The sequence below is a fragment of the Loxodonta africana genome, chromosome 8 (assembly GCF_030014295.1).
Source record: "Loxodonta africana isolate mLoxAfr1 chromosome 8, mLoxAfr1.hap2, whole genome shotgun sequence".
Taxonomy (NCBI): Eukaryota; Metazoa; Chordata; class Mammalia; order Proboscidea; family Elephantidae; genus Loxodonta; species Loxodonta africana.
In genome coordinates, this window is record NC_087349.1 from 123,623,793 (window position 1) to 123,648,170 (window position 24,378).

At 48.7% G+C, this 24,378-nt stretch overlaps 1 protein-coding gene across 1 annotated transcript in view; it reads left to right on the plus strand.

The window, feature by feature from the left end:
• GRID1 (glutamate ionotropic receptor delta type subunit 1) overlaps positions 1 to 16,121 on the plus strand; it is a 986,611-nt gene extending 970,490 nt beyond the window's left edge. The window contains exons 15-16 of the mRNA XM_064290308.1: positions 4,895 to 5,135; positions 15,693 to 16,121. Coding sequence (XP_064146378.1) covers positions 4,895 to 5,135; positions 15,693 to 16,121 — 670 coding nt within the window. The remainder of the gene's footprint in view (positions 1 to 4,894; positions 5,136 to 15,692) is intronic.
• The last annotated feature ends 8,257 nt before the right edge of the window (positions 16,122 to 24,378 follow it).

Here is a 24,378-nt window from a genome sequence, read left to right on the forward strand (position 1 = left end):
AACTTTGACCAGGGAGCTGGGTTCTCAGCTGGGTTGTTAAACAATGATGGGGAGGAGGAGTCCAATTGAGTCATAGGAGGCCTGGAGAAAATCTGAGAAGGAGGAGAGGACTTGGGAGGGACATGGCTGTTAACATCAACCGTCTTAAGACTTGCCAGTGCAGAAGGAATTAGATGTGACCAGGGCCAGTGTGGGTGTTATGGAGTCTGGAGAAGCAACTTGTCTTGGAACTAGCCTGACCCTGGGGTCTGTGGTCAAAATCTCTCTCAGCACTGTTCTCCTCACCCCAGTGGTGGCACTAAGCAAAAGTGGCTGGTCCAGTTGCCTTGTCATTCTGGCAAGAAGGGATTTATTACTTGTGCTTTCATCAAAATATGTGTTCTCTGTGACCATAAGCAAATGTCTCTGGTGGTCTGTGCTGACCCTGCCATCTGCCTCCACGGAGCAGCCCTCCTGGGCTGGAAGCATCCATCATCCTGCAAACAGGTGTTTGGTTTTTGGGGAACACTCAGACCTCAGGCTCCCAAGTTACTGCTGCCAGTGTCTCTTTAGAGGCTCCGTTTATGGTGCACATGGAACAGTGAGTGGCTCTCAGCTGGGGCATGCCACAGAGGAGGGTGAGGGCAAGCCCAGGAAGCAAGGCCACATGCCATTTGCGCAAAGCATCCTGTGTAAATAGCAAATGCCAGCCTTATGCAGTTGCGGTAACCTTTTCTTAGTCCCGGGAGCTAAGTTATTTCCTCAAGTATGAATACACTGCCTTACTCTGGCCAAAGACAGGCCGTGTAGGCTGCAGGCTGTATACTGATGCATGTGCAAGTGTGTGGGAGGGGCTAAGTGCTAGAACAAGTTTGCAGACCACGGTGCCCAGAGTGGACATTCAATAAATGTTTAGCAACTTAATAGCCGTTTATTGAGCACCTACTGGGTAGCAGGCTCCACAACTATTGGATAAAGGAAAGCACCTGCAATTATATCTGTCTGGAAAAAGAACAACCAGCTTCAGGAAGCGGTTATTATCACTCTGGTGGCCTCCGTGAGCAAGAGTATAGATGATTATGGTGTGCGCTAGTTTAGCCTCATTCCAGGCATCATTCTGTGCCCATAACTTCGTTTATCTTTCTTCTGTTTCTTCCATATTTACAGTTCCTTTTCTGTTTGGTTTTGTTTTATTCTGTGTTTTCCTATCAATTGCCTTGCATTCTTTCTGGAATAGGATAGGACATAAACCTACATACAGTTATAAGGAGCAAGATAACGACAAGTGTCAGCAAAATTGAGCAGCTTGCCTGACGCTGCAGTGAGTGAGTGGTGGAGCTGGGACCCAACACCACGGCCATGCCCCTGTTGAGACTCACGGTACCCCCAGCCAGAACCTGACCTCAGAGAACAGGCTGCCCACACACAGCAGCCTGGTATTTTGGAAAGAATGTGGCCTCCAGGGCCAGGACGAACTAGATTTGAAGAGCAGCTTTTCCACTTGCTAATTGCAACCGTGAGCAAGTCGTGTAGTCTCTGAGCCTCAGGTTTTCAATACATAATTTAGACATAAGAACTACTCTGCAGGCTATTCCAAAACCATTGCCATCGAGTCAATTCCAACTCATAGCGACCATATAGGACAGAGTAGAACTGCCCCATATGGTTTCTAAAGAGTGCCTGGTGGATTTGAACTGCTGACCTTTTGGTTAGCAGCTGTAGCTCTTAATCACTATGCAACCAGGCTGTTAGGGGGTAAAAACAATGGAAGGTGATCAGTCCTTTCTATGTTCTCAACAAAGATGGGCCATGTCAATGCTGGCCCCCCATGGCTGCTCTGGCTCTGTCCATGTGGTCATAGAGTTTACCAGCTATGTAACTAGCCACCTGATTTTTTCTTTTTAATTAGCATTAAAAATATGGTACATATACGTCTAACAAAACATTTACTACTTCAGAAACCTTCACATGTACAGTGTGGTGACCTTCGTTATGCTTATCACGTGGTTTAGCCATCACCGTTAGCTGTCCCCACATTTTTCCATCACCACTAACAGAAGCTCAGTGTCCCCTCCGCACGGAGCCCACCTTCCCTCTCCCTCCTGCCCTGGTGAGCACTATTAAACTTTGGTGTCCGTACACTTGCCTATTCCAGACATTTCATATAAGTGGGATCATACAATACCTGTCCTTCTGTGACTGCCTTATTTCATCCAGCATAATGTTTTTAAGGCTTACCCATGCTGTAGCACGTGCTGGAACTTCATTTCTCTTTATGGCCGAGTCATATTACGTTGTATGTATGTACCATGTTTCATTTATCCATTTATCTGTTGATGGATTTAGACTGTTTCCACCTTGGGCTATTGTGGATAATGCTTCAATGAACACACGTGTACAACCTTTTTCGGCTGAGCATTTACTCCTGGCCAGGATATCTGCCTGGCTCCTTTTCATTTTATCACAATAATCCTGTAAAGTGGATACACTTATCATAACCCCAGATTTTAGTGATAAGAGCCCTAAGGCTGAGAAGTCTAATAACTGCCCCAGGGTCACATGGCTCGTGTGAAGGTGGAGTCTGAATCTGAGCTGATATCCATCAGAGCAGGGTCTGTGCTGATGGACATGGAGCTCTGCTGTCTCTCTCTACATGGCCAGTAAGTCACTCTGAGTCTTCTCAAAGACCCTGCGACTTCGTGCATACTTGGCTCTGGGCTGCTGTAAGTGCCATGGGTCCTGCCTGCTCCTCCCTGCTGGCAGGGGCTTAGTTAGTGGCTGCTGGTCAGGCAAGTCAGTGGATGCACAGATGTGCAGCCTCCTGTGATACTATGAGCCACGCAGAGGCAGCGCCATGCTGAGCCTGCCCTGTTGCTTATGCGATGTGTGGTGTATGCGATCCGTGGTGCTAAGTTGTACTCAAGCCCAACACCGAGCACACAGGTGCACATGTAAGACACATACTTATCTCAACAGCCAAGGCTGTGTGCACAGCCACGTCCTGAGACTTGTATGCTGATCTGTGCCCTGGGCATCTAGCAGACATTATCTCGTTCAGTCCTCACCACGGCCACCTTAGTTCAGTTGTCTTCATTATTCAATTGATTTCTTTATACATTTATTGATGCAACAAACATCCCTGGAGGACCAGAGTTGTGGCAGCCACTGTGCAGGCCCAGGGCATGCATGGGCCCTGTCCAAAGGGCCTGCTCATCTAGTGGGCACACTTGGTCTATGCTCAGAGAAGGAAGCTGAGGTTGAGGAAGAGCAAGTGGCTTGTCCGGGACAACCAGCTGAAGCCTGGTGCCTCCACCCCAGGCTGTTCCCAGCCAGCAAGAGACTGCAGAGAGTAGTCTGAAGGCATACCACACTGGGCCCCTGATGCTGACAGGTCAGGGGACCACTCTGGGCTGCCACCTACCCCCCGCCCCCCTGAAGTCCCCAGCCCATGTGTGTAATTGAGCTCAACCTCATGCCTGTCAGCATATCTTGCCTGTGATGCAGGTCCACGGAGAGACTGTTCAGCTCAGCAAAGGAGAGCTCCTTCCGGGTATAAAGACCTTGTCATCTCTGACTGTTCACACCTAAGAGGTACCTGCAGTGTGGTCAGCTGAGTGCATCACCCTGGGCCAGGTGTCAAGAGCCTCTTTCCCAAATGAGTGCGAGTGGCCTGGGAGCTGTAAGCAACCGCTGGCTCATGTTTAGATCCCTGGATTACTGAGGTGCCTACGAAATGCAGTGACAAATGTGCACTGCCATCCAGCCACCTAACTGGGGCATGCAGAAGCAGTGGGGGTGGCCCTGCCGTTGTACTTGAGATACATGCCAGACTCCCTCTCATGACTTGCGAGATCCCATATGTTCTAGGCCTCTATCTGCTTCGCCATCTTCATCACACACCATCCTCCTCCTCACTATTGCTCGACAGCCTCACAGGCTATGTATCAGCTTCTCAGACACTTCTAGAACTTACTCCAGACAAGACTCTCAAACACGGTTCCAGTCTCCAGTGTCTGCCAGCCCTTGCTGAATGCAAACCCTGCCAACTACCAAATATCTTTGGCAAAATATTTCCCCTCTCTGTGCCTCAATTTCCTTCATTGTAAAAATAGAGAAAACAGAAATAGCCATCTCAGAGGGTTAACGTGAGGATTAAACACTATTTGTAAGCTCCCTGACACATAGAACATGCTAGATGAGTGTGAGCTAATGTATGAGTAATTATCCTTCAGGTTTCCATTCACCTGTCACTTTTCAGTGAGGACTTCCCAACTCCTGCAATTTAACATTCCCCCCCCATGCAGATACTACTTCTAGTACACTATACTTCCATTGAATTGGATTTCTACAGCTTTTCTCTATATGTTAATTTGTATACTTGAAATACCCACACTCGTGTCTCTAGATGGGAAGGTCGCCGGTGTTGACCATGGACGTTTGGTACCGTGCAGATGCTCCTCAAATCAAATGAATAGGTGCATGACTTGGTGACTCCTAGTGGGAGAGACTTGGGATATACTTATGAAGTTTGCAGACTAGTGCTTTTGTATGTATAACCATTCTGATCCTCAAGGTAAGTTTTGTCTTCCTCATTCTACCTCTGCCAGGTTTATTCTGAGCAGTGTGCTTGCACCAGGACCCATGTGAAGGGCCATATGTGTCTTGTTATAAACTTTGGACATGCTGGTCGGCGATGGGACTGGCTGGGAGAGGGCACCTAGGCTTTTGAAGACGGTGGTGATGAAATTCAGTTTGTGTTCGGGAAGAGCTGTATGTCTTCAGTGTGGAGATGAATTGGACCAGGAAAGCTGGGGCTGACAATGGCTATGATGGCTTCAACTTGTCCTCGGGGGAAGGTGGGGCAGCCATGTGGAAGGTGCCCATGGATGCAGTTGACCTGGGTTGTATCTTGCAGGATCCTGGAGCTGCAGGACACAGGTGACCTCGATGTGCTCAAGCAGAAGTGGTGGCCATACTCGGGTCGCTGTGACCTCACCAGCCACACCAATGCCCAGGCCGACGGCAAGTCGCTCAAGCTGCACAGCTTTGCTGGAGTCTTCTGCATCCTGGCCATTGGCCTTCTCCTCGCCTGCCTGGTGGCTGCCTTGGAATTGTGGTGGAATAGTAACAGGTGCCATCAGGAGACCCCCAAAGAGGTCTGTGCATGGACACTGTGTCCCCATCATGAGCCAAGAGAGGGGGAAGTCACACGGGGCCATTCGGGGAGGGGGGGTGGTTCTCACTGTTAGTTTATACCCAAGTCATGTTGTTGGAGACAGAGATTGTGTTTTACATTGTAGGGTTGTGTTACTGCTTCATTGTCTTGAAAGCAGGAGATCAAATGTACGGGACACTTTCATGTGCCAAGGTGCTGATCGTGGCCACTAAAGTCCTATATTTATCTGTTGCACACATACCCCCGGACAGTACCAGGAGCTCCTACCCATCCTGCCCTGCCCATGTGCCTCCACCCTGACCTGGAGAGAACAGCTTAAGAGATAAAAGAGAAGCCCATTCTTCCCGGTTCTGGTTGCCTTCCGTGGAGTGCCAGGGGATCCTTGCCCCTCCACTACCCCTCCTCCCCTCTACCTCCTGCCTGGCAGGGCCCAGCCTTCCTCTTTCCCTCCAGGGCCCACCCAGTGCACAGACTGTGGTGGCTCTGTCCAGACCTCGGGTCAGGGGACTGCTATTCTCCACACCTTGCTGACCATGAGCTGCCTCTGCCCCTCAGGACTTCCTTCCTGGCAGATTTTTGTTCTTCTTCAAGCTCCATTTCTTTGGAAATGAAGGCTTCCCCAAGGTTCCTTGGAGACAGTTCCTGTAAGAGAGGGTGGCAGAAAGTGCCGCTCAGCCAGACACAGGCAGCATTGGCCCAGCCACTCTACCTGAGGGCTGTCACTGTGTGCTAATATACCTCAGGCACTTCCAGAACCACTGCCCCACTTGTTGATTCTGTTGGTGCAAACAGATACAAATCTCAAACAAGAGGCAGTAAAGCAGCCTACATCAGACCCAAAAAGGGTGGCGGTCCGCTGGCGGGAGTGGCACCATCCCCTTCTCTGTGGCCTGGGTGGCTGTATGGAATGCAGTCCCACAGAGATGGGCACCCCACCTCCCCTGCAGACTGTACACCCACACTAGACTGTGAGTTCTCTGCCATCGTATTTCTCTCACTGCAGGGGCCGCTGCGTGGCTCAGCCCATTTGCAATGTTCTGAGGCAGCGCCTTCCTCTTCTGCCTTCTGTGTACTCCCATGCAAGAGAATGAAAAGTCTTGGTCTCCCATACCCTCTGGGGCTCTCCAACGCTTCCTCAAGAGCCCGCAGAAAGTAAAAACCTTCCTTGGGAGCCTGAGCCCTGAATTTGGACTTGTAGCCTACTAGACTGTGAGAGAATAAATTTCTCTTTGTTAAAGCCATCTACTTGTGGTATTTCTGTTAGAGCAGCACTAGATGACTAAGACAGAGGGCATGGGGACACAGGCTCAGACTTGGCCCTCCAGAACATCCCCTGAATGCCAGTGTAGGAAGATGGCATCCTTCCTGTAATTTGGAAGTCTATGTCCCCTTCTAGTCATGTCCCTTCACTCCCATAGGTCCAGACTTGAAAGCCCAGACAGAGTTAATTGTCACGGCAGAAAGGAAGGAGGGGGTAAGGAAGGAAGGAAAGGAGGAGAGAGAGAGATTTATTTTAAGGAATTGGTTTATGTGATGTGGGTGCTGGCAAGTTTAAAATCTGTAGGCTAAAAACTCAGGCAGTCTTGTGTCCAGGATATGTAGGTCTGGAAACTCCATCAGAATGTCTATTTATAGCCTTGAGGCAGAATTCTTCTCCCTCAGGAAACCTCAGTTTTTGCTCTTAAGGACTTCAACTGATGGGCCCACCCACATTATGGAGGTTAATTTGCTTTACTTACAGTTCACTGATTGTAAATGTTAATCACATCTACAGAGTAACTGCAGAGCAACCTCTAGACTAGTTTTTGATGCCAAAAATGTGCACTGTAGCCGAGCCAAGTTGACACATAAAATTTATCATCACAGATTGTTTGCCGGAGAGAGAAAGACAGGAGGTAGAGGTGGAAAAAGAGAAAGATAGCGAGATCAAGAGATGGCCTAGCAGTGAGGAATAGTTCCTGCTTGCCAGGGGAAGCAGCTTATCTTCCTTTGTGTCCTCTGCATAAGCCCAGGACCTCAGGTATGACAGAACAAACATATCAGTCCTGCCTGGAAAACGTGGGGCTCTCTGAGCCCACTGCCAACCGCTTCGGGCTGGGAATGCGGACCGAGAAGAGGCAGGTGGAAGCTCCACTTTAGGCTCACTAGGCCGCTCGTCTGAAAGTGCCCGGCCTGCCTTTCCCCTAGCTCCTTGGTGTGGCTGAGGAGGGCGACATGGTGAATGAAGGAAGCATTCCATCTTTTCCTATTTTTATGGGTTTTTGATTTTCACTGAAATTTCTTTCTCCCTCCCTTCCTCCCCTAGTCTTTTAATAAAAGCATGCTTGTATGGACCCAGCCTCTGTCCTCAAGGAGCTTACCATCACATGGACAGCTGTGGCAGAGTGCCCAGGCAGGCTCTGTGCTGCTGATCAGGCTGTCCTGAGTGGTTGATGGGTGTTGGAGAGCCCAGAGGCCAGCCCAGCCCAGCCAGGGCATGTGGGGCTATAGGGGCGAGACTGCTCCTTAGGAAGACTCCTGTGGGCTGGGGTTGTTAGACCTGAAGGATTGAAGCACTCACATAGCTGGAGAGGAGATTGGAATTGCATTTCTGGCAGGGCAAACAGCACAGAGGTCAAAGTTAACAGAACACTTCCTGGAGCACCAGGGCCGGAGGGTGGGCACAGGAAGATGTGAGTGGAAGAGGCTGCAGGAAGCAGGACCGAGCTCAGGAGAACTGTAAATGCCCAGCTAAGGGGCTTGAACTCATCTTGTAGGGATAGGAACTAGGAGAGAGGTTCAAAAAACAGCTTTTTACAGCAGGTCTTTAAAACCTTTGAGGAATAATGACAGCGTTTAATCGAGAACTACTCTGTGCTCTGGTTGCATGTTTTATGGAGCAACATTTGCAATTAGGTGAGGGCGTCTGCTTACTCTCAGGATGTTTCATTTGGGGGCTTTGGCCATATTTCTTACACCTCGAGAGCCCATCTTTGGGTGGAGCCCCAGTGGTGTGTAATGGCTCGCGCTGGGTATCTTGAGAGTGTGGATGCTCATCGCCACCTACTTAAGGAGATGTAGTAATGTGCGTTCAACCTCTTAATATTCATGGGGACTTGAGGTCATTTTTTTTTTTTTTTTGTAAGGAATCAGGCGATTATGTAGTTAACCAATGCAGGTGAGTGCACTAAGTTCCGGGCATGCAGTACAGAGCCACCCGGGAGATTTATGGGGGATGTGAAACCATTGCTCTGGGGATAAAATATTCATGAAATAAAGATGAGGACTGCACAAATGGGAGAGGACATGGGGAGTGAGGGATGAATCACCTGTCACTGGATGGGAGATTGGAATTCATGTTGCTTCCTGCCTTGCTTGCTTGCTCCAGCCTCCACCGCCATTGCAGATGGGAGCTGAACAGAGGCCAAGTAGCTGGACATAGGGGTACAGAGTGGCAGCTAGGCCGTCTGTTTTGTCCAGTGGCCTGGCTTCTGTCTGCATGTCCCCACAGCACAGTCTTGCTCCCCATGGAAACTTCCATCCTAGGGAGACTCCCTTTTGGCTCCCACCCTTCCCTGCCTCAGCTCCTCCGAGGCCTTCTTCAACTCCTTGCAGTTATTTTCCCTTCTGCGTCATTCCTTTCTTTATTTACACCAGTCTCATGGTGTTGTCCTAAGGAGTCAATGAGCGAAGGTGTGCAGAGAGCTTAAGGAAGTACCTGGCCCATGGTTCATGCTTGGTGAGCGGTGGCCAAGAGGCTCCTCATTCCCAAGGACCTGGTGATAAGCAGTAAGGGTTGTAGGTGGCAGGTAAATTGACTCTTAGGGCATCTTCTGTGCACCTGACAAACTGCATTCTCTCTTCTTAACTCCTCCTAACAACACTAGAGGAAGGCCTTTCCCAAGAGAATTGTGGCTCGGAAGTGGCAGGGGAAGAGCTGGGCTACAACAACGTGGCTGCCCCCAGAGCTACTTCCAGTCCTCCTCCATACACCAGCCTCCTTCCGCAGGCAGGCAGGCTCTTCCATGGGCCCCAGGCACTGGGCCTTCCGGTGGGTATGTGCAGGAAGAGGGGTTCCTAGCAAGCATTTCCCACAGGGTTGGGGAAAGAAGGGTGTGGACTCCAAGTTCTTCCCTGCACCAGGCTCCTGGCCCCTGGCCCCTGGCCCCTGGCCACTGTTAGGAATTCTCTGAGCCTCAGTTTCTCTCTTCTGTGGAAAACAGCTACACAACTGAGATCACACAACTTGGCATTAGGGTTGAGTAGTGAGTGTATGCTTCAGCCCTTATCCCAGGGCCTTCCAGTCTGAGAGAGCTGAACATTTGTCACAAACCAGTGTGTATCTCAAAACCAGTTCAGGCAGAACTTCCTGCCACTCTGGGCCTCCTCCCCTGAGCAGACACCTCATAAAGACGTGATTTGCATTGCCATTGCTTATTTACCTGCCTGTCTCTGCTTCACACCAGCCAGGGCTTACTCCCCTCTGCATTCCCATCACTTTGCCTGTCTCTGGAACAGTGGACCTCTCATTAAAGATATTGAATATAACTGCAATATTGAGCACCTTACATGTGCCAGGGACCAAGATGGATGCTTTACTAAAAACATCAGCTCATCTGGTAGTAGGTGCTCAAAGTGTTTATCAAATGAATGAACTGGTCTGGGTGCCTATGAAGAAAACATTATTAATGTTAAATTGTGTGTGCTTATTACAGCTGGATCAACGGCTTTCAATTCTGGCTGCATATCGGAGGTGATTAATTCTGGAGCTTTTTAGAAATACAGCTGTCTGAGCCCTCTTCCCCAAAGGGTCAGATTAGTTAGATCTGGACAACTGTTAACTTCTAAAATCTCTGCATGTACTTCTGCTATCCAGCCAGGGATGAAACCACTGGTCTGCACACTCCTTCCAGGTGAAACTGGGAGTGTGCTGCCTGGGGTAGCAGAGGAGAACACGGGTTTGGAGCCTGTAGGTGTGAGTTCTGACCTTGACACCCTACTTACTGTGGATTGTGTGAACTCTCTTCACCTCTAACCTCCACCCACTCCTTTGTAGCCCTGCCTCCACCACCTGTGCTATGAGGGGGCCTTTAGCTCCCACTTCTCGTTGTCCTCCCTACAAAGACTGTGCTCGAGCATCAGAGCTGTCACTCATGATGCCCTGGAAAGCTACCTATCATCTCCCGAGACCACATTCTTGACTGAACATTCAGCTCTTTTGCCCTTACCCAACTATTACTCTCAGATCCCCAACCCGGAACCTTTGGGGCCAGGTAAATCTTCGGAGCGACACCTAAGATCACATTGTTTGCATTTCTCCCAGCTGTTGGGTCTCATTTGCCAACTGGTTAGTCTCAATGGTAACAGGAGAATGCCACCTCCAACTGTCCCAGTCAATCGGGAAATCCCTTGTCCCGTTTTGTTCCTGCCCAACTTGAAGTAGGAGCCACTGAACTCCAAAGGAAATCAGTTCTAAAGAGTCCCGTGTGTCCCGGGCTGTTACATAGAAGACAGTTGTGTTAATCACCGTTTTCCAGTACACTGTATTATTTCCACATTGGTGAACAGCGGCTTAATTACAGAACTTTATCTCTCTGCAAGGCAATTCCTCTGAGAGTTTCCCCAGTAACCTCTGCTGGTGCATCTGTCATCATCCTTAATATGGGATGAGAAAGGCAAAGCTGGGATTCAGCCGAATGCACGGTGAATACAGTCAGTGAATTTTATGTCATAGAGGTGTTTGACTAGGTCAGTTACCTACGGTAAATTAATAAAGGCAAGAGCAAGTTTCCAAGTCTCTTTCCACAGCTGTCATTACCTGGCTGAACATTGAAACCTTGAAATAATGAAGGTGTAAACTGACATAGTTCACATAAAAAAGCCCATTATATAAATTTGCATAACATAATAGAATGCACCATTTTGTCTAAAATATAGATAATTATTCAAATCACTCCTGGCTGTTTCCTTGAGTGGACTGATTGCTCCTGCCTCTTCTTGGCCAGAGACACATTGAGTGCCACCAGACATGACTTTGCGTGTGATAAATCGGTGGTCCATGGTGGTGTGAAAAGACAGTGCTTCTGGAATTTGCAGACAAGATGGTTTTCTCTGTCTTCCTAGCACCTCAGTGCTGGCCCTGGTGGGCAATGCCAGGCAGGAAACTCAGAGCACCCGCCACGGGAGTTGGAGGCGGGCTCCATTCATTTCTCAGTGAGGACAGGCAGGCATTTGCTTTATTTAGTTCTACTCATTTTTTTGTCCAGTTATACAGTCAATATAGGGAGCTGATGATGATACTGTCTTCTCCAAGGGTTTGTCTTGGGGTTAGAGCTCTCAGCAAGAGTGGAATTTGAATAGAATGAAGTCCAGTTGGTGCAGAAAGGATGCTTTCCTTCAAGGCATTTGGGGCTGGAAGCTCTCCATGGGAGGTTTGTTAAATTGGTGTGGACATTTCTCCACGTCCTGAGATGAGGACGTTAACTTAAGAATGGATTCTCACTGCAGTCTTTACTGGAACTGCTTCACTTGTCCTTCATTTCAGGCGGGGGAAAAAAGATAGAATTTTAGAAACTGTTCATTCAAGCTTGTTCCTTCAGAAATACTAACCTTAAGGCAATTCAGCCATCTCCACACCCACATCCTGGGCTAGTCTTTATCTCAGATGCTTCCGCGTTGCTTGGTCAACTCTCTGTAATTCCGTGTGTTCTGGTAGATGAATGCCTGTTCCCTGGTGGTGGTGTTGTTAGCTGGCCTCAGGTCAACCCCCGACTCACGGTGACCTCATGCGTAATGGAACGAAATACTGCCTGGTTCTGTGCCATTCCCACGAGTGATCATGGGTTGGAGTGTTGTTGTCACTGGCTGGTTTTTGGAAGTAGACCACCAGGCCTTTCTTCCTAGGCCATGTTAATCTGAAAGCTTTGCAAAACATGTTCAGCTTCACAGTAACAAGCAGAGTTCCTTACTGAGGGATGGGTGGTGGCTGTGCTTGAGGGGCATTGTTCAGGACACGAACCTGGATCTCCCGCACGGAAGGCAGGGTTTCTACTACTGACCACCACTGCTCCTTGCCTTTGCCCTACCACTTTTTAAAGGCCTCCCAGAACCTGTTTTCCTGTAAACTTCACCAGTGAAGGCATCCATCTCAGAACCACCACCACACTCCCGCCCCCCGCCCCCCACTCACATTTTTCTTCATAGGGACTTTTATTGATTGGTCTTTTCCTGCAACTCTCCTTATGTTTCCTTGGCATTAGGTAGAGAGGGCTCTTCTAGCTTTGTCCCCACTCCCAGCTTCCTGCCTTCCTGTGGCCTCTTAGCCATGAAGTTTTCCATTTTCCTTCTCCAGACACCACCCAAACTAGGGACACCTCCTGGACTACTGTCCTGCCCCAGTGCTCCACAGGCTCTGAGGGAAACAACCAGGCCCTTCCTTGCTAACTACCGGAATCCAGAGTGGACACAGCTATAGCCAAGACACTCACCTCCCAATTCAAATTAGTTTGCTCTTAGATTTTATTTCTTTTCATTGCCAAAGATTCCTTAAAGGCCTGAAGGGGAAGTGGAAAGGAGGAAAAAGCAGCATTATGCAACTGAGTTGTTCCAATGATTCCCAGGACCACTTGGCTACCAGTTTTCCTTTTATGGAAACAAAAGACAGCTCTGCCAGCACAGTTACCAAGCCTGCCGGGCTTCTCCAAGCTTTGCTGTCTGCTCGACAATTTTAACAGGGAAGCCTTTGTTATTACACCCAAAAGGTTCTAAAATTCTCTCTCAATGTATTCCAGCCTCCAGGCTCCCTGATACCAGTCTTGTGCCCTTCATATATTTTGAAATGAAAATGGCCTAGGGATAGAGATATTTACCAAAACTGACTATGGTCAATTCAACGGAAATGAGCTGCATCAACGGCTTACCCAGAGCTCAAAGCATCCATGGGAAGGCTGGAGATGCAGGCTGTGATGGGCAGGGGGTCAAGTCTTGTCCAGAGGCTTGGAGGTAGGGGCTAGGATAATGGTCTTGGAGTAGAAAGTTTGGTAAAGCACTACCACTGTAATGGAGAAAACATCAGCCATTTTCTGCTTCTTTTTCTCCTTATTCTGGATTCAGATAAATTTCTATTGGCCTTACTTGGGCCACTCTCCTGCCTCTTGGCTACACGTGGGCAGGCTACCAAAATGTTATACATTGAGGAAGAAATAATTCTCCAAAAGCAAATAAGTCATGGTCTTCTTAGGAAAGGAGAACTGAAGCTCAGTGGCCGCCAAACATCGGATGCACAATTTAATAGTTAGAAAATACTATTAAAATAGTTCCACATCCAAAAACAAAAACTACACGAACAAGTATAACACACAGAGAGGGGCAAAGTTGCATAGGAATGGCTCAACCATGATGTAAGGTGATTGAGAACTTGAATTTTATTTGTTAAATATTTTATGAACTTGAGAAAGAGTCAGTGAAAGGCACTGCGTGAATGATATTTAGTTGGACAAAGCACAGAGGCCTGATATGTTCAGACACTTTCCCTAATTTTACCCATGTTACTTGCTATCCAGAAATGCCTCCAACTCAGAGATGGTCTCCATGCATCAATAAGCAGAGCTCAGCTTGTCTAGTGCCTCAGATCACAGGAATCTTGGTTCTTCCCATGGGGCTATGCCAATGGTTTCTGATGTAATTTCCACTCATGACACCAAGCCAGGCCCCACTCTCTCCTCCCTCCTCAAGCCAGTTGGCTCTCTCATTCTCAGATTTCCTCCTGGCCTAGAATGAGTTCTCCATTGTTTTATGGGATTTGTCATTTTCTTGTGTTGGGGAAAGTTCTGGAAAAGATAACAGGTTTCCCAGCAGAAGCCATGCTCTCTGTGCCAGTCATGAAGTCACTAAAGATGTGGAGGGCATTGTTTCTGCTCCCTCTGTGCTGGGGGCATTGGGAACAAGGAGGGAATTGCAGAGGAGAAATTCTGAGTTGAATCTTTGTGGGGGTTAACCCTGTGTCTGGTGCACTTAGGTGAGGGGGTGGTCATGCCAGTCATCCAGGGGAGCCTCCTTCTGGGTGAAACCTTCACCCTTCAGCCCCACAACAGCTCAAAGCAGTCACTGGAACAACCTTTAGGTTGTGTGGTTCTTTTTTTTTTTTTTCATTTGGAAACATTTTCAAGGCTATTAAATTCCTTGTATTTCTAGCAACCCCACAGGTGGGCAAGAAACAGGCTGCAGTCTTAGAGTGGATGTCAACATTTGACCACCTGTGGGTGTGTCTCAGTTCAGCACCTTGACATCAGGGAAGGATAGGCAGTGAACATCACTAACAAGGAACCAGTGTGGGCCCTCTGCTGGGCTCCTGACCCTGTGCGTCACCACACAAGGGGTGGCTGAGGGAGTAGACCCCGTTGTCCTTGTCCTCGGAAGTTTTCAGGCAGCATGACCTCTTTAATGTATTCTGACCTAGTAGGCAAATCCCCGAGTATGGAAAGGAATGATATTTGTTCTGTTTTATTTTCTTTCTTGATAAAATACATTAATGAACAAACAAAACATTTGTCTGTGATGCCATTCACCATGTAGAGAAAGTGCCACAGGTGAGAATGCTTCGTTTAGGCTGCCGAAAGGAAATGAGCTGACTCCTGCTACACCCTTTCTTCACTGTCCCCACCTCCCACCCCCATCCAGAAACCCGGGCCCCATTAATCTTCCAGGGAGGAACCTGGTCCCCCTTCTGCCACTCCCTGCATCTCTGGACATACTGAATAGGGAGATCGCGAGCCTCAGGTGCAGCAGAACTTAACCCCCTGCTCCAGGTTCCTGTGCTGCCTCTGACTTTCCCCCACGCTGTGACTCTGGGGATGTCATTTAAACTTCCGGAACCTGAGCTTCCTTTTATGTAAGGTGAGGGTAATCGAAGCAAGTGTTTTGAGAGTTGTGAAACTTAAGTGGCAAAATAACCAAAACCTGTTGCTGTCGATTCACCTCCGACTCAGGGAGACCCCGTGTGTGTCAGAGTAGGCCTGTGCTCCACAGGGTTTTCAGTGGTTCATTTTTCAGAAGTATATTGCCAGGCCTTTCTTTTGAGTTACCTCTGGGTGGACTTAAACCTCTAACCTTTTGGTTAGCAGCCAGGCTAATGAACCATTTCCACCACCTAGGGACTCCAACAGCAGATTTACAGGGGGCCTAGTAGGGGTTCAAGGATCATTCTCTTTTATTCCCAGGGGGGCTCCTTCTTTCTACTTTTGTCTCTCCCAGTCATTCAAAATGTCTCTTAAAAGGGCTGCCTCTGGACATGCAGGATCCTAAGCAGAATGCAGAGGGAGGCACACTGCTGCAAAGGTCTGCTGACAGGCTCTTTGCTGAATGGGGTTAGTGTCCTAGGCCACCGGCTGCCCAGAAAACTGAGGGTTGGCCATATGATTGAGGGATTGGGAGTTATGTAGGGTTCCCCCACTGTCCACCAGGATGAACAGCCCTGTGTCTTCAGGCCTCCCAGGTGTGTAGGAAACCACCTGTGGCTCATGTTATGGCTTGACCAGGCCTTCCTGTGTTTTCCTTCCAGGACAAAGAAGTGAATCTGGAGCAGGTCCACCGGCGCATGAACAGCCTAATGGATGAAGACATCGCTCACAAGCAGATCTCTCCCGCGTCCATCGAGCTCTCCGCCCTGGAGATGGGGGGCCTGGCTCCTGGCCAGGCCTTGGAGCCGACACGGGAGTACCAGAACACCCAGCTGTCAGTCAGCACCTTTCTGCCCGAGCAGAGCAGCCACAGCACCAGTCGGACACTCTCGGCAGGGCCTGGCAGCAACCTACCACTGCCGCTCAGCAGCTCGGCCACCATGCCCGCCATGCAGTGCAAACACCGGTCGCCCAATGGGGGGCTATTCCGCCAGAGCCCTGTGAAGACCCCCATCCCCATGTCCTTCCAGCCTGTGCCAGGAGGCGTCCTTCCAGAGGCCTTGGACACCTCCCATGGCACCTCCATCTGATCGCGCCGCCTGCCCTCCTGCCCGCCCACCCGTCCACCTGACCAGCAGAGCTTTTTAATACAGACACAACACGACAGACCACACACACACACGCACACACACAAAGACTCTAACATTTTTCTTGTATATATGTGTAAATAATGACAGAATGGAGTGGGATAAAAGTGTATTTTGAATATTCCCAATTTTCGAAGTCAGTAAAAAAACCCTCAAAAACTGTATGAATGACTTTGTAAATTTTGTTCTATATGAATAAAAAGGCAAACTACTTGTGATCATTCTGAGGTGCCAAAGAAGCCCCCAGTTCCTGGGCCTTTCCGAGGGCAGGAAGGGTGATTAGGTCAAGAGCCCCTTCCTGCTGGGGGAGAAGGAAGATAGGAGCTAGTCGCTCTAGAAGAGCCTGGGGTGGCTTGCCGCTTTGTCACATGGCTGTCCCACCATGGGCCTCCCCTCGTTCCTTCTTCGGTACCCTTGGCAGGGAAAGGGTGAGTCCCGAGCTAACACTGGCCTGGCTCACTGGGTCACCCTGCATTAAGGTGATCAACTTCCCTATTCCCAGCAAATAAGGAAGCTCCCAGTCCTGGGCAGCTCTAGACCAGCTGGTCACCCTACTGTGTAGTCACAGGGTGCCATGGCATGCATCTTCTCCATGGTTGTGGGAGAAGCCCCCCACATTGAGACAATAGTCACTAAGGGCTCTGATGTGGACTTCCTGTAGTGTCTTCTTTTAGCCTTGTTTTGACTGTCTTTACCTAGTTAGAGGGATCAACAAGAGATAGCATGTGGGAGAAGGAGGGTAGGGTCCATTCTTGCCTCAGAGAGGCTGAGTAGACGTGGACTGGGGCCTGGTGATGAGGTCCGTGGGGATAGGGAGATGTAAGGTGTGATCATGGAACAGATGAGCTGGTGGGACCTGAGGCCAGGTAGAGGGAGAGTTTCTCCTTAGGTGTGGGACCCATGGTGCCAGGCGAGAGAGGAAAGCGCGGTCACAGACAAGAAGGTCGCAGCACTGTGGTTTCAGATAAAAGGATGGTGTTGAGGGGAGCGGGGACGGTGCCCAGTGAGTGGGACTCGTGTTCTAGGTGATGCTGTCATGATGCCGGGGAGCAGACAAAGGGACAAAGGGAATCTTGGCCCTTCCTTAGGTGTGAAGCAACAGCATTGCTTTGTGTGGTGTGGAAACAAGTGACTCTTGTCCTTCGGGAAAGTCACCTGTGGCCCAGGGAGTAAAGGGATGTCTCTGAGTGTGAAGCCAAGCAGGCAGCCATCCAAACAGTGCCAGAACCCAGTGGGAGCCTTCGCCTCTGGTTTACTACCTTCTCCAGCTCAGAATCCCTCAAGCACTGACGCAGCCCACAAATGGGTCCTCCCCGCAGAAAGCATCTTCTCTGTGATTTCAGGCCTATTTCTGAGCTGGAAACTCTGTTTCTTAGGGCTAGAACAGCCTAACTGTCCAGCCTCCTCCATTGCCGTTTCTGAGGCAATTAAACTATAGAGCCAGAGAGAGAGCCATTAGAGCAGAATCATTCAAGCTATCTGAACTGTGTTGCTTCAGCTCCTCCCCGTCTGAAGGCAAGCTCTCCTCATCTGTCAGAGTGGAGAACACAGCCCACACCTGGCTCCCAGAGAGGGTGGGGCCCCTTCCCCAGTCATTATTAGGGGGCTGGAAGTGTGGGTCTGTGGTTGTGGAGAAAAAAAATTCCTATTGATCGCCTCTTCTATTGCCTTGTAGAGTTACTGGGGAGATGTATTTATGAGGGTGATAACTAGCCCAGGATTGATTCCTTTCCTAAAGTCCCCAGTGGCATGATTGAGCAAAAAGGAACGGCTGCATCTAAGAGTCGGCTAAAGCACCCCCGGGAGGAGGAGTGTGTTTATAATTGCGCTATTTATCTCTGGATGTGGAGAACGGCCTGATGTGAGTGCTACTGAGGAGACCCACCGACACTTCTCCAATCAGAGCCCGCGGATCCTGGAGCAGGGAGTGCAGGGAAGCTTGGGTGGGCAGCGATCCCAGGGAAGAGTGGGCTCTCCTGGTCTCCATCAGCAGTTTGTGGGGCCCTGCCGTGGGTGGTCAATTTTTCATATATATTACTCTATTTTTTTAATCAAACCCTGGTCTCACTGCCTTATCTCACACCCAAGTCTGTTTTTTTCCTGAGAGGACCTGTCTTCTAGGGTAGAACGTGGATGTCTTCTTGGACATCTTTGCTTAGAATGGGTGTCAGGAAGAGGAGAGGAAGAGAGAGAGTATGTGGAGTGTGTGTGTGTGCGAAAAAGAGAGAGGGTGTGAGAAAGAGTGTGTATATGTGTAAGAGTGTTTTGTGTAAGAAAGAATGTGTGTGTGCATGAGAGACAGAGATGGACAAAGAAAGTATGAGAGTATGTGTGCATGTGTGTGCATGTGTGTGAGATTTGTGTGACAGACAATGTGCGTGTGAGTGAGACAGAGTGTGTGTGTGTGAAAGTCTGTATGAGTGAAAAAGGGTATTATTGTATACGTGTGAGAGAGATAGTGTGCATGTGTGTCCGTGTATGCGTACATGTGTGAGAGAGTGAGAGTGTATGCGTGTGAGAGAGGCAGACAGACATAGTACGAGGGCATCCTTCTTTGAGGGAAAAGTATTTTGCTTATACCTTAACATCTCATGGTGTTCTCCACCATGTTTCTGTTATTTTATTTTTTAATTTCCTACTCCTGTTATGAGTGGAAATGACTGATATTCAAAGGAAGTTCTCTAGGAAAAAAAAATAAAAAATCTTCCCAACTCAGATTTCTGTGTCAGCTCAGAATGTATCTTTTTCATGCTTTGATCTTTGGATTTATAACTCTGTTTAGACTCTTCCATACATTTTAGGTATATTTTGTGCCTTCAGACACTGCAAATAATAATTAGCATTTGGATTAAAGATGTTTAATAATAAAACTTGATTCTGCTCCCTACCCTCTTATTCTCTGGGGTGAGGAAATGCCCCTGCTCGTCCGGGCACACTGCAGCCATGTGTGGAGCGCTGCCCATTGGCATGGAGAGTCACGGGGCACTCCCCTGACCCAGTGGGTCTCAGTGCTGCTGGGGGGTGGGGGGCATGCTCTCCCTGCCCAGTGTCTATCCAGAGTCCCTAACACAGACCAGGGGCAAGTATGAGAGACAGGCTGAGTAGCAATTCTAATTTGTGGTCAACTTAAAAGTGTCCTCTAACATTAAGTTCTTGGAAGACTCAGGAGAGCATTGGGCCAAAGCCCATAAAGAAGTGTCCACATGGTCTGGTGGAAAGAACATTCTGAGTAACGTTGTCTTTTTTCCTTCCCTCATCCGTATAATAACCCTGACCTCAGATAGCTTGCTTCACATATTTAGGCATCAGGACCAGGGGCTATCACTCTTTAAGGACCTATGGTTTGGCTGCCCAATACTTGGCCCTCTCAGACCCTGTGGGTCCTGTCTGCAGCAAATGTTCCACAGGCTCCATCCTCCCCACCTGCCTAGGACGACTCGCCTGAGCCCTGTACACTGAGAAGCTCCTCAGCTCCACCGTTCGCATCACAGTAAGGATTCCTCCTCCAACTTCAGGCTCTTGTTAGCCTTGGGCTGAAAGGTTGGTTTGCGTTATCAAGATCACAGTTTCCAAGGACTGCAAGGAAGATGTCTACCCTTGCCCTTCTGCCCTCATTGCAGTTACTGCCCTCCAAAACTGGCAGTAACTCCTCAGACAGAGGGAGCATTACCAGACCATCTGAACAGACACAGACTTTTGGGTCTGGGCAGAAGTGGCTGCAGGGATGATCCCAAAGAGCTATGTTTTCTTAAGAAAGGTCCACCCCCTTCTTAAATTCTGAAGGCCCAGAATCTTGCCGAAGTAAAACTGGTTCCATACATAATTTTGTCTTTCAAGCACTGAAAAAGACCGAGAACATATAAAGGAAGAAAAGCTTGCTGGGCCTGAAGTCATAATGACCTGGAAGGGGTATTTAGTTCCTATTGCCTATGCCTTTTCATGTGATAATCATGGAGCTAGACAGTGTCCCCTGGGTAACCCCAGTCTTTGTGCATCCTCATGCCTCTCTCTTGTGCCTCTGCCTTTGTTGTCAGGATTTCACAGTCAACACTCTTGATTAAATCACCTTTCATTCCCATGAGTACATGCTCATGAATTAACACTTATGTCATAACAAAAGCCTTGTTTTGCGCTTCCAGCTTTGCCAACACAACATTAGATAAAAGCTAAAAAAATTTAAATGGCCTTTCTTTGCTGTGAACACAATACATGAGACTGTTTCTGCTCCTAATGTAATATTTTTGTATTTAAAACATTCTTTCAAATAGTTGCTTTAAATAAATAAGACTATATTTGATTCTTATTATCCTCACAATTCATACCAGGAAGCTCCAGACAGATAACATGTTCCTGTGCCAATGACTTTAATTTTTGTGTTTTGTTTGTTGGTGTCTTTTTCCCTCTCAGTGGAATTTAGTCAGCAGAGGTTATTTATGAAAGAGGGGCACGTACTCCAAATAAATACAGTGCTCCAATAGGCACCAGTGGAAAGGAGGAAGGGAAAGTTGTCAATAACCTTACCCCGTACCCCCAGCTTTCCATTCTCTTGCTCTGAACTTAACACTGGGCTCCAAGCTCTGGAGAGAGGAGAGGTTTCTCCACAGCAAGAAGCATACCAGCTACAGACCTTTGCCATGGCCAAGATCTGGAGAAGCGGTGCTCCGGGCAGGCAGGTCCCCAATGGGACTCACAGAGAACTCAGCTGCTAGCAGATTCAAGCAAAGAGTTGCTAAGGGCAACCGGGTGCCCGATACCAAAGAAAATAAACATATTAAGACTTACTGGTGCACAAAATAAATGCCCACAGGCATACATCAACACACGCGTGCACGCGTGTGCGCGCACACACACACACACACCCTCCTGTGCAAACATGGCGGTCCTTACAGCACAGTTGCCTTCTTAGGCACACACATGCAGAGCTGAAAGACCCGCAGCAGGGCAAGGGTCCTGTGCATCAGATCTGAGGAAGAGAATCCAGGGAGAGAAGAGGCTGTCTCCCTGCCTGCATGCCAGTGCATAGTTTCAAGGCTACAGTTGGTCAGAGTGGCAGACACACCTCCTAAGGTGGCCTGTCTCCTGCCCACTTTCCCAGGGTGCACAACGAACCCCTCTTCCTCACCTGAGTCCTTGTTCTGAAATCCTCCTGATTTTCAACCAGAATCCTAGCATGTGCAAAGAAGTCCCAAGCATTCTCCAAGGCATCCTATTTGTTTCAGTATAAGAATATGCATAACCATAGAAGCTACCATTCATTGACCAGCTATCGTGTTCCAGAGCCTGTACTTTATAAAAATGCCCTTTATATAAATGCTCTCTCTTTCAGGTCAGCCTTATAAGGTAGAAATCACTATTCAAATTTTATCCATAGACAAGCTGAGACTCTAATAGGTGTGATCCCAAAACTGGTAAATGACACTCCCTCATCCGGTCTGCAGGATTCCAAAGCACATGCACCTGCTAAGCCTGCTGGCTCCCCCTCAGTGGGGAGCATGTCTGCTGTGCCTCAATCATGGGCCCCTGCTGGCCTCCTCTGTCCCTAGGCTCTGTGGCTCCAACCCACCAGGTCCTCAGCCTCCACTCTTATTGCCTTCTCTCTGGTGGCCTCCAGCCTGTCAGTGAGTATCAGCTTGTACACACCATTTGCGGCTGTGGTAAGCCTGGACTAATGGTGTCATTCCTTATCACAGCGTCCAGGCCGGTGTTCTGCTCCCCTGAAGCTTCCTTCAGACAGGCAGGAGTGGCTGGTCAGCCAGATTCACTCCAGAGACAGGTTTGCTCTTCTGAGGGTATCTCTTACCCTTGTCTCTCCGAAGAGCATCCTCTTCTTCCACACAAGGTACACTGTGTGTCAGTCAGCGGAAGCTCTAGATCTGACTCTTGTTCAAAGGAGCTTTAGAATTCTCCCTGAGATAAGAAATTCCCCCCACCATGAGATCCCTGGATAGACCTTGGAGGTACCTTTGAACACCCTAAATTGTTTACAAAATGCTGGGTGCTTATGAGTGTGTGCATTTTCCTAGAACGAGCTCCATATCTCCCAATATGTTCTTAAAATGCTCAAATAACAGCTCTAAGCCACTGCCCTTGGGAGAAGGAAATCAAGCAAACCTCTGTGTCCCATTCTGCCAACATTAGTGTTCAGTGAAACCCCATTTCAGTACCCACCAGGAAGCTCTGAGGAGGAAAATAGTTACACAACAGTAGCCAGAGGGACCAGTGTGGGAAATGAACCGCTGGCAGGGCCTTGGGGCTTTGACCCAGAGTTGGGGTGGTCCTACTGGGCACATCAGGGACCACTGGCTACAGGGGCGATGATAATGCCCTGGTCCTGCTCAGGGAGGTGGTCAAAGCAAGGCAAAGGAACAGATATTGGAAGCTGCAGAGACTTGGTTTGGATCCTAATTCTGGCACTTACTAGCTCTGACATCTTGAGCACATTGTTTTACTTCTTTGAAGCTCACTTCTTCACTCATAAATTGATGACATTGATATCTACCTTGTCTTTTGTGAGAATCTCCTGGGTAGTAGTCATGATGATAGCTCGGAGTTATTGAGTGTGTACTATGTGCTTTCTGGGTATCATTTCATTTGCTTCTACTACTATTCTGTACTTCTGCTAATGAGGAGCATGAGACTCAGGGACGTCCAGCGTCTGCTTAAATGGTAAAGAGGAGGGCTAGAAGTCCAGGCAATCTGAGTCCAGAGCTGTGCTTCTAGCCATGACCCAGTATCACCACTTTAAAATATGCAGTGTCAGCACAGTGCCTGGGCGCACTTGGTGCCTGGGGCACAGCAGTGCTTGTTTTGTTCTCCAAGGCCTGGCTCCTAGTGGGAGAAGGGACTGGTGGGAACTTGTGCCCCTTTGACCTCAAGCTAGACAAATGCTGAGTGTGAGTAAAATAGGTAAAAGTTGTTTTTTAATTTTGGCTCTGGATTTTCCAGCTGTGTGACCTTGGATTCATGATGGTGGGAATTAACCCACAGAGCTACCTGTGCCCCAGGATTGCTAGAATCAGCTTTCCCCGTTCATGAGCTCTTCTCTTGTGACATCTGAACCTTTTATGGAGCCTACACAGATCCCAAAGCCAGGACTGACTCATGACCAGCAAGTGCATGCTTACCTTTGTCTCATAGATGTCAAATGACTCTTTTTCTACTTTAAGGTGGGGATGAGAGAGCCTCTATGGAAGGTAGCATAACCTAGTGGTCATGACCCTCAGGTACAAACTGATAGCCAGACAGACCTAGCTTAAAATCTGGTCTTTGCTCTTCACTAGGTAAGTATCCTTGGTCCCATCACTACTATCTCTGAGCCTCTATTACCTCACCTTTAGAATGGGCACCACAGTGCATCTGTGATAACGTAGGTAAAGCACCCACACAGGCGGACTCACACATGGGAACTCTTGGGGGTGATAAGCATACCTAGAGCATCCCACCTACCTCTCAGAGTCAGATACTCAGCCTCTGAGCTTAACCACCCCCTTGCCCATTGCATCCACATGCAGACCTCTTCCTTCCAGCTTGGAAAGAAGGTGGAGTTGCCAGCTAGGGCCTAGGAAAGCAATATTTCCATTTCTGTCCCTAGAACTGGGATTCTTCCTGTGGGTCTCATACCTGTCCCACTGGTCGCCCAATAGTGCTGGCAGCCCTCACTTCAGTTCTGAAACCCAGTCAGGTAATAATTCTGATTGTTCCCAGAAAACAAATGAAAGGCAGCCTGGCTCGCCTGGAGAGGAATGGTTTGATTGTGAGCTGTTCAGCCAGTGCCCTCTTAGCTCCCTCCTCCCTAGCCCATAACAAAATGCAGAGGATAAGAAGCAGGTCGGGGAGGCAGTGCTTCCAACACTGGTAGATGTGCTGAGTAGGAATAATCTGAGGGATGAGGGTTATGGCTATTTAATTCTGTAAAACCCCAGGCCCTCGGGGATTCTCAGGGGTGCTGTCCCTTTGCATCTGAGGTAGGACCGATTTCCTTGTATTTTGTGGAAAAAAAATAGATGGGGTAAATTTAGGGTGACAAGAGGGATGTGTCCTGAGATTATTTAATACTCACTCTGCCTGTGCCTGCTTTTCATCTTCTGCCTGTACCTTTGGCCTGAAGCCCCCAGTAGTGGCTGGCTCTTCCTTAGTGAGGGACTCATCATGTGGACAAGCTCAGTTATCTCAAGTGGAAGGTGCTTCCTGCATTCAGGAG